This window comes from Amphiura filiformis, chromosome 2 (genome assembly GCF_039555335.1).
Source record: "Amphiura filiformis chromosome 2, Afil_fr2py, whole genome shotgun sequence".
In the NCBI taxonomy this organism is placed as follows: Eukaryota; Metazoa; Echinodermata; class Ophiuroidea; order Amphilepidida; family Amphiuridae; genus Amphiura; species Amphiura filiformis.
Genome location: NC_092629.1, coordinates 78,578,997 through 78,593,071, shown reverse-complemented (window position 1 = coordinate 78,593,071; position 14,075 = coordinate 78,578,997). Strand labels below are relative to the sequence as shown.

Below are 14,075 nucleotides of genomic sequence, written 5' to 3'. Positions count from 1 at the left end.
TATACATTGGAATGTCACTACAAATGAGAGCAAATGTATATATCCTTACCAGTTTTTTGTAAGTGATCTCAGAAGCAAAATAAGATTTGATGTATCCTACCACAATAGATCGAGCATTTTCCCAGAAGTATTCTTACAAAAAACAGTTTAATTGATGGCGCACTTACGGTTATGTCAAGGTCTGTAATTAGGCATGCTTCTGATGTTGACAAACTGGGACTTATAATAATTATTATTATTATCTGTTGATCAACCATCGATGCTGCATCAAATCAATAATTTTTTCTAATGAATTATTGACTAACAAGTAAGACTGGTAAAATTTTGTTGAATAATGCAGCATTCAAAAGAATTACAGGATCAGATGAATATAATCAGCATGTTTGAAAACATAGGATATGATGATAATATTATAGATTATTGTGCTTGATCTTTGATTACATCACTTGTTCCCTATGCTGCAGACAAAATTCACTCATTACAAATATCCGCCATCACCCACATCGTGAGGGGATGGAGAAAAATGGGAGGCCAAAATTTCGATTTTGAAGCCATATTTCAAACGTCTCCACGATCAAGGTCAAATCACATATTGGGGTGGGTTTGTGTATGTGACGTGTGCTTGGGTCTATACGTCACATCAGTGGGTATAAGATGCCCTCAATGTATCCCCAGGGGTGGGGAAAGTCAATAATGTAACCATACAAAAGATGACCACCCGGCCCCCTCCTCGTTTCTGAGGGTAGGGGTCTTAATCGAGATCATTAAATGATACAGAACATATAGAGTATTCATAACCTCATTAATAAACGCGATGCGTGCGATCCAATTACATTCAGTTATTTGTTAAAACGCGAACGCAAATCGAGGTCATTAATATCTCACAATTGACCGCAAAATGCGTATTTGTTCCAATGACGCACACAATTGACCGGCGTTTGCGTGTTGTTGTGCGCCGGACAAACTGCGCGCGCGCTGGCTGCCGTATTTGGATTGCGCGCTACCATATTTGCACAGATTGTGACACGCGCTTTTGTTATTGGTCGTCTTGCTTTAGCCTGATCAATTTTTGGAAAGGGAAGATGTAAAAATCATCTATTTTTATAAACTTTTGAGCTAAATTATGTGTTTTGTAAGGTGAAGCGATTAAAGTGACGGTTATGAATGAGGTTAATAACTTTGCATCTGTAATATGTAGGGCATTGTGAAAAATCTAAACATTTTGCTTTGGACCTCGGAATATCCCTCGGGCTCGCCTCGGGATATTCCTCGGTTCCAAAGGCAAAATGTTTAGATTTTTCACAATGCCTCCAAATAACCGATGCGCAGTTATTAACCTCTAATTCAATTATGCATTATGCTGTACTATTATGACCCCTGCCCTCAGATATGCGAGGAAGGGGCCGGGAGATCATCTTTTGTGCGGTTACATTGACTTTCCCCACCCCCTGGGATACATTGAGGGCATCTTATACCCACGTATGTGACGTATAGACCCAAGCACACATCACATACAGAAACCCATCACAATATGAGACTTGACCGTGGTGATGTTTGAAAAATGACTTCAAAATCAAAAAATTTGGCCTCCATTTCCCTACCCCCTCCCATCAAGATGTGGGTGATAGTGGATATTTGTAATGAGTGAATTTTGTCTACAACTTAGGGAACAAGTGATGTAATGAAAGATCAAGTACATTTTTATCAATAATATTATCATCATATCGTGTTTTCAAAAATGCTGATATATTCATCTGATCCTTTAATTCTTTTGAGGAGTGTATAAAGATTATGAACTGCCCCTGTCAACAACAGCCAATTAATTGATATTTCGAAAATGGATTGACCTATCATCGTTGACCGATCCCAAGTTCAAACCAATTTGGATGAGATGCCTTAAGAATTGAAATGAAAGCCTATACACATGTAGATAATGCTACTGCTCTACCCCTGCTGACTCATTGTTGGTACATATTGGTCTGGTGATCAGAAGGTCCCAAGTTCAAATCCTGGATGGTCAATGCATTTTTTCACTGGCTTTTGTTTATGAGATTTGTGTATAAAGCACTTCCCATGTGATATGGGATATATTCCAGTTGAAATCCATACACCCCCATATTGAAGACATGACCTTAATCTCCCCTACAGGGGGTGTAAATTGCATATGTAGTCACCCATTCAGGTAATCCCATTTGAATTTCACCCTCCCTGTGTGAAAGATTAAGGTCATATCTTCCATAGGGGATGTATAGATTTCAACTGCAATAACCTAATTGACAAGTAGCAACACACTTGTTTTAAATAACACACACATTTGTACAGAATTACCATTTAAATAGTTAACATTTTTATTATTCACTTAAAAACACGTGACAGTTTACTATTTACATTTTGCAGTAGTCCATAAAATACACCTACTTTAATTTGAAAATTCATTTATAACATTGAAATTTGGAATAAGGATAAAAGTTACAGAGTAAAATGGTAAAATTGTATTTCTTGTATGTAATAAGTCCACCAAGCATTTGATGTGATTAGTCAAACTATGCCAATGACATACTATTCTTTGGTTCACCTCAAGTTCGGTAGCGACATCAATGCTTTTTGCGCTGTAAGCGTGCCAACAAACTGACCTTTTATGTGTGCATGAGCGATTAACTTTGCCGCACATGATTAGTACAGACTCTGCCATCTTTGTGAGTTGCTTATAAAGGGCAAAAATAGTGTACCTCCATATAAATTTGTTATGCGCCCGGCAAACTTTTGTTTCAAACTTCAAATCGGTTTGCTTGTGTTCTGTTCTAAGCACATTTGTAACGCCCAAGTTTAAAAATGCCATTTATCGTTCCATTTTGGGCTTTAGCCTATAAATGCCGTAGGTACAGTCTGCCCTTCATGAGCTACAAACTAATATGGCATATTTACCATAGCATTACACACAAGGCAATTTCGAGTCAGTACTCTTTGGGTATAATCTCCATGCTTGGGATAGGACTCCTCTGTATAACTTGTCCAATAACCGGGGTCTGTTTTACCTTCTCAGCATATTCCTAGGCCCAGACAAATTTCTGTACACTTTTCAAAATGGGTTACTTCAGTTGAAATCCACACCCATATGGAAGATCCAATTCTCCCACATAGGGGGTATAGATTTCAAATGGAGTCATCCATTCAGGTAACCCCATTTGAAACTCACACACCCTGTGTTGGAGATTAAGATCATGTCTTCCATAGGGAGTGTGAATTTGAACTAAAATTGCCCATTTTCCAATCATACAGGGAAAGTTGAGTATTACCTTCTTCATGCACTCTTAGATAGTGAGAACCAATCAGATCAAATGTTTGAAAGGGCCTGCACTCCACATATTACGTGCAATGCTTTCGGACATGTTTGCGTAGGCTTGATTCATATTTCTTGCAGGTTAATGCATTCATATTTGCTCGCATTTCCAACAGTTTTAGTGACAATTTAGTTATAAAAATAGCAAATATCACAGGATTTTTTTTTCATGTATGAAATAGATTAATAACTGCATGTATTACTTGTTGCTCTAGAAATTGTACAAAATAATGCACATGTATCAACATCTTAGTATGTGAGCATTATTTTGTACAATTTCACTCCTAGCAACTAATACGCAGTTATTAAATTATACATGTAACCATTCTCAGAGCTACAAATGTAGCCTAGTATCAAGACCAGGATTCCTAGTATCAAGAGAGGGACTGTTTAAACCCTCAATGAAGTCTTGACAACAGGCTAAACTGGTGTATGCAGACATGAAGAAAAGACGGAAGTTGACACACTTTCTTAGCAATTGTAAATTTGATATTATAACTGTAAAGTTAATATTTTATTTCTTCTGTGGTCCAGGTACGCGCAGCCTGGTGAATGACAATTGTAGAAGTGGCGAGGTCTTCTCCCCTTCTACACGCCGATCACCAACGGGTCAACCATTTTGTTGTCAAACCATTGATCAGCCAATCAGCATGACTGTTTATCGCCTGTGTGTTTACACTCGTGTATGTGATACGCACAGCCCAGATCAGGGAAGAAATAAAAAAATTAACTTTAGTTCCCATTTTACCCCTTGTCTAACCTGATCAAATTCCAAGCACCAAGTCCACTAAAATCACGATGGGTCAACCATCCGGTTGTCAAGACCATTGATCAACCAATCAGCATGATTGTTATCGCCTATGTGTTTATGCTTGTGTATGTGATATGCACAGCCCAGACCACAGAAGAAATAAAACCCTTGTCTAACTTGATCAAATTCCAAGCACCAAGTCCACTAAACTCACAAACACCAACAGAACAAAATTTTGGTAATAGTCCATTTGGCTTCCTCAAGAGAGTGATGTCAGTACCTTGTTGAGTTACTTTGCACATGTACAGATGTACTGCTTTTGATCGCATACATGCCAGTTCTTTGAGTCAACACACTGGACCCAATCTTGCACATCTTGAACTGACATCACTCTCTCAAGGAAGCCAAATGGACTAGCGGATCTACCACCATGTCTGATATATTAATGTATCTCTCAACTTTTCGTATCGGATCCTTCTATCAAGTCCATTAAGTTTTTATCAACATCATCTGGAGCAGGCTGGTTAGTATTGGCTAATGTGTCTGTCATAGTGGATGGGCTTGGTTCTTCTATCACGTCTGGTGATGATGAGGAGTCTGCGGGATGCAGGTTGACGCCCATGGCTTTACGAACGCCGGCTGTAGTTGACACATCCCCTGGTGCGGCCTGAAAATAGGATACGATAAATAAAATAATGATATATAAAACAGATAGATAAATAAACATGAGTACAGAAGCATATAAATAAACACACAAATAATAATCAAACTTTGTAACTGGCATATTAATAACTTTTTTATCTTGGGTCATCATCATTACCTACACTGTGACATAAGATAGACGGTAACACTATGAAGAATGTTAATGTATCAACATTTGTTTGTTTACAACGTTACTGGGCAATTCCAGTCGAAATTCATACAGCCCATATGGAAGGCTTGATCTTAACCCAAACCTCAATTCACAAAGCATCTGCAAGCGCGGGTATGATGCGATTGCATCATCATGTAAACAGTCACATGAGCACAGAAAGTTTGGTCGACCAAGGTACACGTAGACAAGGTATGGTCGTGTGCGTGTCTGGCACCCTAGGGGTCCCTAGTTCAAAACCACTCCAGAGAAAACAAGGTTTTTCTTCTTTCTTTCTTCCTTCCTCCTTTCTTTCCTTCCCCTTGCCAAAATAGACCTGAGTGTTAGGGTAAATATTGCGAGTTACATGCACAGGTATGTCTCTTCTGTACACAGGACAGACAGCTTAGCGTCCCATCCGAAGGACAGAATTTTCTCATGGTTCCTTTACCCAACTCTAAATGCACCATAGAGAGAGTCTGAATTTAATCTATAATTGAAGAAGACCGAATTAAAGAATAGTTTGCATATGACGTCCTGTCAACCAGACCAAAAATGCTATACTGCACAGGTCAGCAACCAATCACGTCGCAACTGTCGTCAGACGCAAACTAGTCTTTTTAATTCGATCTTCAATTATACAGATGTTGCCAATTAATTTTTTTTTCAAGTCAATACCCCAGCAAGTTTTCCACCGCTGGGAATCAAACTTGGGACTTCAATCACCAGAAGCAACAATTCTAACCACTGAGCCACGCTCTCCCTCATGAAGAAATGCAGCTGTTAATTGGGCTATTCCAGTTAACCCTAGATTTCAAATGAAGTTACCATTCAGGTAATCTCATTTGAAATTCACACTCCCTGTGTGGATGATTAAGGTCATGTCTTCCATAGGGGGTGTATGGATTTCAAATGGCATAGCCCAATTGCCACCCTGATTATGGATAAAATATCTAATTCTCAATCGAATCATCGAGCATCAGCGCACTTTTCGTGGAACAGCATGATCGTGAAACCTTAGACTGTATTGTCCAATTCTCAAAATATGTGCTTGCTCCGTATGCGTGTGGTCTTGCATGGTACATGCGATGCAAATATCTGTGCGTACCCAAGTTCGCTCTCATGATCGAGAATGAGATATTTTACCTATAGTATAGCCTACCTTTGATGTCAATGCCAACAGTTGCTGAGTAAGCTTCTCTGCAATATCACACTCCTGGTCTGATGGCCCTGGTGTGTAACTCAGATGCACTTGGGGCTTGCAACTCATACGCTCATTCTGAGTTTTCTCCAAGTCGCCAATGAGGGCGCTAGTACTGTTTAGCTTGGTCTCGATTTCTGTTTGCTCTTTTTTGATAGGCTGTGTTTCGGTCTTCTCCTTCTTAATTTCCTTTTCTGAAATTTTTAAATTAATGCATATTTCTAAATTACCAACATGTATTACAGCAAATTAATGCCCACATTTACAATTCATACTTGTTGGCATCACCAGCACCAGGCTGCAAAATAAGGACTCTGAAGGGCACCCATTTCAAGGCAATTTTGAAAGGGCACATCTATTTTACAAGGCAATTAATTACATGTTAAAGAATAGCAGCAATTTATAGGGCATCAAGGCAACTGGTAGGGGCACCAAAGGCAAATGCCTTCGGTTATTTGCAGCCTGACCAGTGCTCAATTTAACCATGGAAATAGTAGATGAGAAGGAATCACAACGAAATCGACCGCCTGTGACTAATCCCGCTTATCTATTCTTCATTACAAAGGAAGAGGACTCAACAAATTCCCTTTTGAGGACACTCATATTGCCGCCATCAGCGTGATTTGGTAGCATAACTGGAAATCCATAGCGATAAATCTTTGCGCACAAACAAATTTTGAACCGGTTGTTGTGACCTTAGTTGATGAAGCGCACTGTTAACGTTCATTTAGACTGGATTTTATAAGCATTTGCAACAGATTTCTGCATTTTCAGTTGCAGAGAAGTCAAAACAATACAAATATTGGGAAATTTAATCAAAATACGTTGTATTTTCGACTAAAGACACTTTTAAACAAGTTTTACATTTTGTAAGGATAATCATATTTTCGCTGACCCCAAATTTAATTAAAATGTAAAGGTATAAAACAAGTTGTTCCGATTGTTTCCGAAAAATGGGAACAGATTCTATCATAAGACAAACGGAAAATCAATTCTATCAAATAGCCTTCATATGTGCCCCAGACCGCCCACATAGGTCAATTTGCCCCTAAATGTTTCAAATATATGACTTTCTACTTCCGATTTTGGTAATACATCCTTCCCACAAGGCATTATTTTTGGGTATGTTATCCCATCAGTCCCATAATGCATTCATATTTCCCGCCCTTTCCTGCTCACAAGGCCGCATTTAGTTCATAAGTATTGGTCGCTTGACTGCAGCTTTAGAATTGAAAATGTCATGTCATAGAAATGTTACGTCACCGATGACCATCGTGTTGGGATATAATCCCGAGGATTATGATATAACTATAGCGGTTGACGTGTATAGAAACGCCAATGTACATGTCGGCAATGTGTTTGGAACTTTGATGATGGTTAGTTGTGATTCCTTCTCATCTACTATTTCCATGATTTAACCAACTTCAGTGCAACCAGCATGAGATGCCCAATTGATCTGTGATGCCAAGAGGGCAATCACAAATCCCCGACCTGACCAAACTTCATTGGTTCCCTATCTGACAATGGGTAATATGCAATTATTGCCCACTAATGAGCTTTCAGTTTCATCCTTAATTCCTTTATATGTGTGCATTTTTAGAGTTTCAAATGCCTAAGGGCAAAGAGTGTAACAACTATAGATATACTTACCAATTGTTGGCAGAAATGACATATCAATGCCCAGGTCAGATAGAGACTTCAGGGAGTCAAAGTCAAACTCAGGCTCAGGTTTGTTGGAATCAGACTTGCTTTTGTCTCCTTTAGGCACCTGTATGGATGGATTGATTACAAATATATATGTTTTTAATCCAGCTATTAATGACAGGTAAGCCAAGTTCTAGGCGCCAACCTGTCAGCTTTACCATAATGATAACAACTGTTAATGCCTGGATATGTCTTGACACAAAAAAACAAGCTTTTTATATGTTTTTACATTGCGTTCATTGCTTACTTTTGATTGTTTGTCAGCATTATCCTTCTCTTTGTCCTTCTCGGCATTCTTTTTCTTTTTCCCTTCTCAGCATTCTTTTTCTCTTTTTCTTCTCCCTCTTTCTTCTTCTGCTCCTCTTTCCTTTTCTAAGGATTAGAAGTGAAAACATTATTCAGAAATGTAAGTACCATAAGATATAGATAATAACTAGATGACTGGCACTCCTTGGAATGGGACGAACTAGCTGTGTTGGAATGGTGGCTATATGCAAATTATTGATGTTCATGGCCATAACATAATTTTTTGTCAAAATTATTTATGCCGAAAAATGATGAACATTTGTACTTTTATTTCTATTACTATTGTGAAAAACCATTCAGTTCAATATGTTAGGAAAATATTTTCCCTGATGATCTCATGTTGACATCAGCTAAATAAGCTGTATTTTCACTCCCAAGGGTGATAGTTCTTCCCAGTGTTTGTTGCAATTTCACCATTTTTATTTTCCACAAACAATTTTTGAGGTCATTTAGTAGACTTTCTTACAAGTCGTTTTTGTCATCCTAACTAATATTTGCCCTTTAAAAAGTGAACTTCAACAGACGAGGTGCGAAAAATTCTTACCACCAGCTTCAATCGTTTTTTTTCTGATCGTGTGGTTAAGCGGTGCCTGAAAACTGGAGGGATAATGATTAACTGCCTTGGTAAGTTCACCCCCACATATATATAAACATATCCATTTCTGATGTTTTCTATTTTTCTTCTTTGTGCCTATATCTCAATTTCATTACTGTCGACATTGATCCAGGGCTGCCGCCAAAGGGGGGGGGGGGGGGGATAAGGGGCGAGACACCCCCCCCCCCAATTCTTAATTTTGCCGGCAAAAAGTGTCTGTTGTCGGCAAAACCGGTGGATCTGAAAATTACAAGAGTCATATAAAATTTAATGTGTTTAGATTCTTGAGCGCCCTGGCTAAAAAAATTGGGATCTACGATTCACAATTTTATTTGGGAAAAATATTTCTGTCGGCAAAATATGGTGTACACCCCACAATCTGATTGGTCTAGCGACATCCCTGCCTCGGTCTGATTGGGTCAGATCATGTCACATGTATTGTTTTCCTTTGTTCTTTTTACAGATCAGTCACTTTGACGCTCATTATGGACTATTCCAGTTGAAATCCATACACCCCCTAAGGAAGACAAGACCTTAATCTCCCACACAGGGAATGTAGATTTCAAATAGATTCCCCCATTCAGGTAACCCAATTTGAAATTTACACTCCCTGAAGATGAAGGCCATGTCTTCCCCAGAGGGTTTATGGATTTCAACTGGAATAGCCCTATTCACCTCATCAATAACTTTGTTTGCCTTAGTGTGTTCTCCATTGGTCAACATGTCCAGCAAGTTGTCCACTAAATCCACTGCATAATCCCCGCAATCCTTAACATAATCCTGTAAACTGTGCACAAGTAAAAAAAAAACCATGAATACCAGTATTAGTAACAAAACAAAAATTCTTCATTTCATATTGTGCACAATATTAATGATCTTAAAGGAGAATGCAAGTGATGAAAACATCTTCTTTTAAATATTATAAACATAAATAATGAACACATATCCACTGGTTTTACTGAAAACGGAAGAGCATTTACCGTAAAATCAAATAAAACGTGTCTGTTCCAGCCCTGTGATATTTAGCCCCGTGATATCCAGCCCCGTGTGTTACTGTCTTTCTGTACGGGTGCGAGTCATGGGTAATTACCAAGGACATGGAAAACAAGATCAATGCCTTTGCAACATCTTGCTACAGAGCAGGCTTCCCGTTAGTGTGCGTCATTGCGTCCAGACGCGTATTTTACAAATTTGGACGCAAGTTCACATGGCTAATCAAGTATTTTGCGTCCATGTCACATGCATGTGGACGTAGACAAAACTTCAAAATTTTATCATTAATTGATGATAAAAATAAGAAATTTGTATTCTTTTATATTTTCAAGATAATAAAAGCCCCAAAATTTTGACCCACCTGCTGAGAATTGAAGTAAATTCTGCAATATTTGTAAATGCAACGCCAGGAAATCGTGCACTTTTTGCATGCTTTCCGAACGATCGCTGTTTGATGGCCTGGGGAAGTCCCGATTGATTTGTTTACAAGCAAGCACGTGCCGCTAACGTGCGGTTAATGTTTATTTAATTATTTATCACAACCTGACAATATTCAATTTTTAATATTTTAAGTTTATTTTCTCATAAATAATCTAGGTTTCCTTTATTAGTATTATTGTTATGATGAATAAAAGCAATTTTAAAGACAAAATCGAAATGATAACCCTTTTTCGTATTTTTTGTGGCAGCGCGTGTTTTAGTTTTTGTAGCATCAACAACACGTTAATTTAAAAAAAGAAATGCGGAAGTAAAAGTACGAACGAAAATTGCTCAAGATTGACAGACTTTGCTCATGTTTTTGCACCTGTTTTTGACCACGTTTCGGACCAAAACTGACACAGAAATGAGAAAAAGTATCACAGCGAATGGAGATGGAATATCACGGCGAAAATGCACTTTTATTTTTTTTTAACAATCAACATTTGATGAGGTGTAGACCCGGGGTACGTGTGTATCGTCATAATCGTGAATTTCAGATGGACGCACAGAAATCTGTCTGGACGCAAGTTTTAGCAACCTTGTCAGCAAACTTGCGTCATTACGGACGCACATTTTTAAAACCTTAACGGGAACCCTGCTACAGAGTCATGTTAAACATCAAGCGTGTGGAGCGGATTCCAAATGAAACCATCTATCACCTGACCAACACCACTCCACTGGTTGCCAGAGTCAAGTTACATCAACTCAAATTTCTCGGCCATATACTGCGTCTTGAAGATGGCGAGCCTGCAAAAGAATATGCTCTTTATATCCCACCACATGGGAAGAGGAAACCGGGACGGCCGCGTACACTGTACTTACAGTAAGTCCAGCACCTCCTAGGAGATACTGAAGGGATGCTGCAGCCAAACAAAATTGTTTCGCTTGCCCAAGATGATGATCTTGATGATGATGATATTTAGAGATTTTATTTCATACATTTCAGTGTGGGTATAGTGACATTACACACAAAGGTTTTGAATAGCTATGACATCACTGTATCCGCACTAGAGCATGAAGCTATCCCATTGGCACGTTCGAGACTTAAATACCATGTAGTAAATATCATATCCTGTTTTCGGTAAAACCTGTGTATATGTGTTCAATAACTATGTTTATAACAGCTTAAAGCATATGTTTAACCCTTCGTAAGTCAAGTAATCGTTTTTGAAGTTATGAATACCCAATAAAAAATTTTGGATTTATAAAGCGCCTTTCTCCGGATCTTAGAGGACTCAAAGCGCTGTAATTTCGCTGCAATGGTGAATCATCACAATCAGATCGCATCAACTAGGTTGCTGCCGAACGGCGCACACCTATCCGCATTTAGATGGTAACATCCACCAATTATCTGTGCAGCTCCCCAAATTCCATTGGGTGAAGGAAGTTTTTGATAACCAAACAACTAATCACCAATTTTTGCGATACAGGAGGAAACCGGAGATCCCGGAGAAAACCTGCGAGAGCGAGCATGGAATCGGGATAAACCAAGTGCACAGGAGTCCTTGGGCCAATACTAGATGTAACTTAACAAAGGGTCCCTGTAGTAAAATCCCTATTACTTATGAAGGGTACCATTCGTAAGTTTAGTGAAATGGAACTTACCTTTGAGCATATTGGTATGCCGTCTTATCTCCATATGCTGCATACAGTAAATCTGATTCTTCTTTACTAATGTTAGAATATGTAGAATCAAAGCTGGGAGCAAATGAACTATAGGCCCCATAATTTAAATACGATACTGAAAGACAAAATAACAAATCAAAGAAATAAACAGGTGAAGGTGAATATTGGTCATTGAGGAAAAAACAATGTTGCTTACTATAGGTCATCTACACCCATGCGCATATTTTTTTTTTGTTGTGGGCTTTGGGGGCGCCAGCCGCCCGGGGTAAAAGCAGGGGGCGGCCAAAATGAAGGGCGGCGGAAGAAGGCGGCAAAAACGAAGAGGCGGCAAAAAGAATTAGTAAATAAAAAAGGGCGGAAAAATTTGATAAAGCATAAAAATTTTTGAAAAAATTGGTACTATACATCAAAATGTGCTGCTTTTAGGGCACTAGCGCCTGAAACCCCTTTTTTTTTTTTTTGCTCTTCACTTTTTCAAACGACCGAGAAAAAATTGGGTCAACCTTTTCGCCTTTTGAGGAAGGCGGCAAAATTGAATTTTGTTCAGCCCCCGGGTTAGCGACCACGGTACACCACTGACACCTGTGACATCATCCGATATATTTCATTATTATGTTTTCAGGGTTATTAGGAGTTAAGAAAACCTAATAATGATAATATTGATGGCTTATTCGCATGATACCATAACATATCGGATTCGTCATACAAATATCGAACTCGCAGTTGGCTCGTCCGATCTTTTTATGACTCATCCGATATGTTTTGGTATCATGCTCAGCCATCCAATATTATATCAACATCCCTACAACAACAAATCTTGCTGGTTGAGCCTGTGAAAGCACTCCGGTGAGTGCACCAACTTTTTTCAGTGTAAAAGTTTAGCCTTGCTTTCTATTTACTTGATCAGTCTCTTAGTCTTGTTTTAACGTGTGGAACACAGATAGGTATTTATACGCATCAAGTGAGCAGGTGTTTGTGTTGCGTTAAATAAAAACCCAGTGCACCCAATTTTGGTCAGTGCCAAGTTTTTGGACAACCTTACCTGGTGTGACTTTGTTCCTCTTATCTTCCTTAAATCCTGGCACTGATCCTGTCCCATGGGTCAGTTTAGGGGTCAACATGCCAAGATTGACCACCCTCGAGTCCTGCTGACCTCTCTTGTCAGGGTTTAGGATGTTAAGAGTTGTGGTTCCGTTTTTGTCTTGCCTGAGAAAACCAATCTGGTGTGAAAAATAACCAAAACAAGAATGTCAATTATTGTGTCTGACAATTAATTTCCACTGTCTTTTACCCAGATGGTACAAAATGTCTCTAAAGTACAGCTACTACTCTTTTGCTGTAAATCTAATCATTCACATCAACATGATCTGACCCAACCAGGGCAAAAGTGCAGTGCTGTATGGTGCAAAAACTGATTGAGGAGCCAATGGCTCCTAACTTTATAAATTTAGGCATCCAAATTTTGCTCCCAAGTAAAAAAACTGAGGTGTCAACTCATCGTATTCCAACCACTCGAAGTCATTCTGCCACAATGGTTTAAATCTACATTCAATTTTAAGGTTTTTAGGCTTACTTCCATTTCCAGTACCATGACCTTACATAACACCTCTAGTACTACTAGCTTCATTAATATGATTTTATTGTTTCATCCTCCTCCTACTTGTTCCCACAAAGTTCATCAAATTCAAAGTTCTTTTTGACTTTGATGCCATCTGAGTACTTTTCCTATTTGCTGGCGATTAAAAGCTTTATAGTTGGTTGCCATTGGTGCCAGGGGTTGTAGGTTTAGTCGCATCGGAAAAAATCTAGTCGCCAATGCGACTAAAATGGTCGCACCGTACAGCAATTTAGGACATTGAGTTATCATTATTAGGCCATCTTAATTTAATATAATAGTTCATCTCAAAGCCTCCGCGTGCATTAGTAAAATCGCCTGCTTTTTTCACTTTATTCCCACTGGATTATGTGATTGTCCAGCCGGAAGAAGTGATCATTGATCAATAATCTGTTGAGGTTTTTTATCCATGATAAGTGAAACCTGAAACTAGTGTATGTGTGGTCACATATATGTGACATTAGTCTCCACAGCAGCCAGTTTGGTTCCGCTCCCTCCACACAAACAGTCTGCCAATGGCCACTTATAACGCCGTTTCTGATTGGCTACACGTATGTACACATAGAACTGTACATACGGGAACTTGATTGACATCAGTCAGCTGGCGAGATGGC

At 38.9% G+C, this 14,075-nt stretch overlaps 1 protein-coding gene across 1 annotated transcript in view; it reads right to left on the bottom strand.

Moving 5' to 3' along the window:
- Positions 1–2,338: 2,338 nt before the first annotated feature.
- LOC140143605 (bromodomain-containing protein 7-like) overlaps positions 2,339–14,075 on the bottom strand; it is a 31,570-nt gene continuing 19,833 nt past the window's right edge. The window contains 8 exon segments of the mRNA XM_072165421.1: positions 2,339–4,758; positions 6,104–6,336; positions 7,793–7,904; positions 7,907–7,910; positions 8,094–8,218; positions 9,423–9,534; positions 11,826–11,961; positions 12,889–13,066. Coding sequence (XP_072021522.1) covers positions 4,546–4,758; positions 6,104–6,336; positions 7,793–7,904; positions 7,907–7,910; positions 8,094–8,218; positions 9,423–9,534; positions 11,826–11,961; positions 12,889–13,066 — 1,113 coding nt within the window. The 3' untranslated portion in view covers positions 2,339–4,545.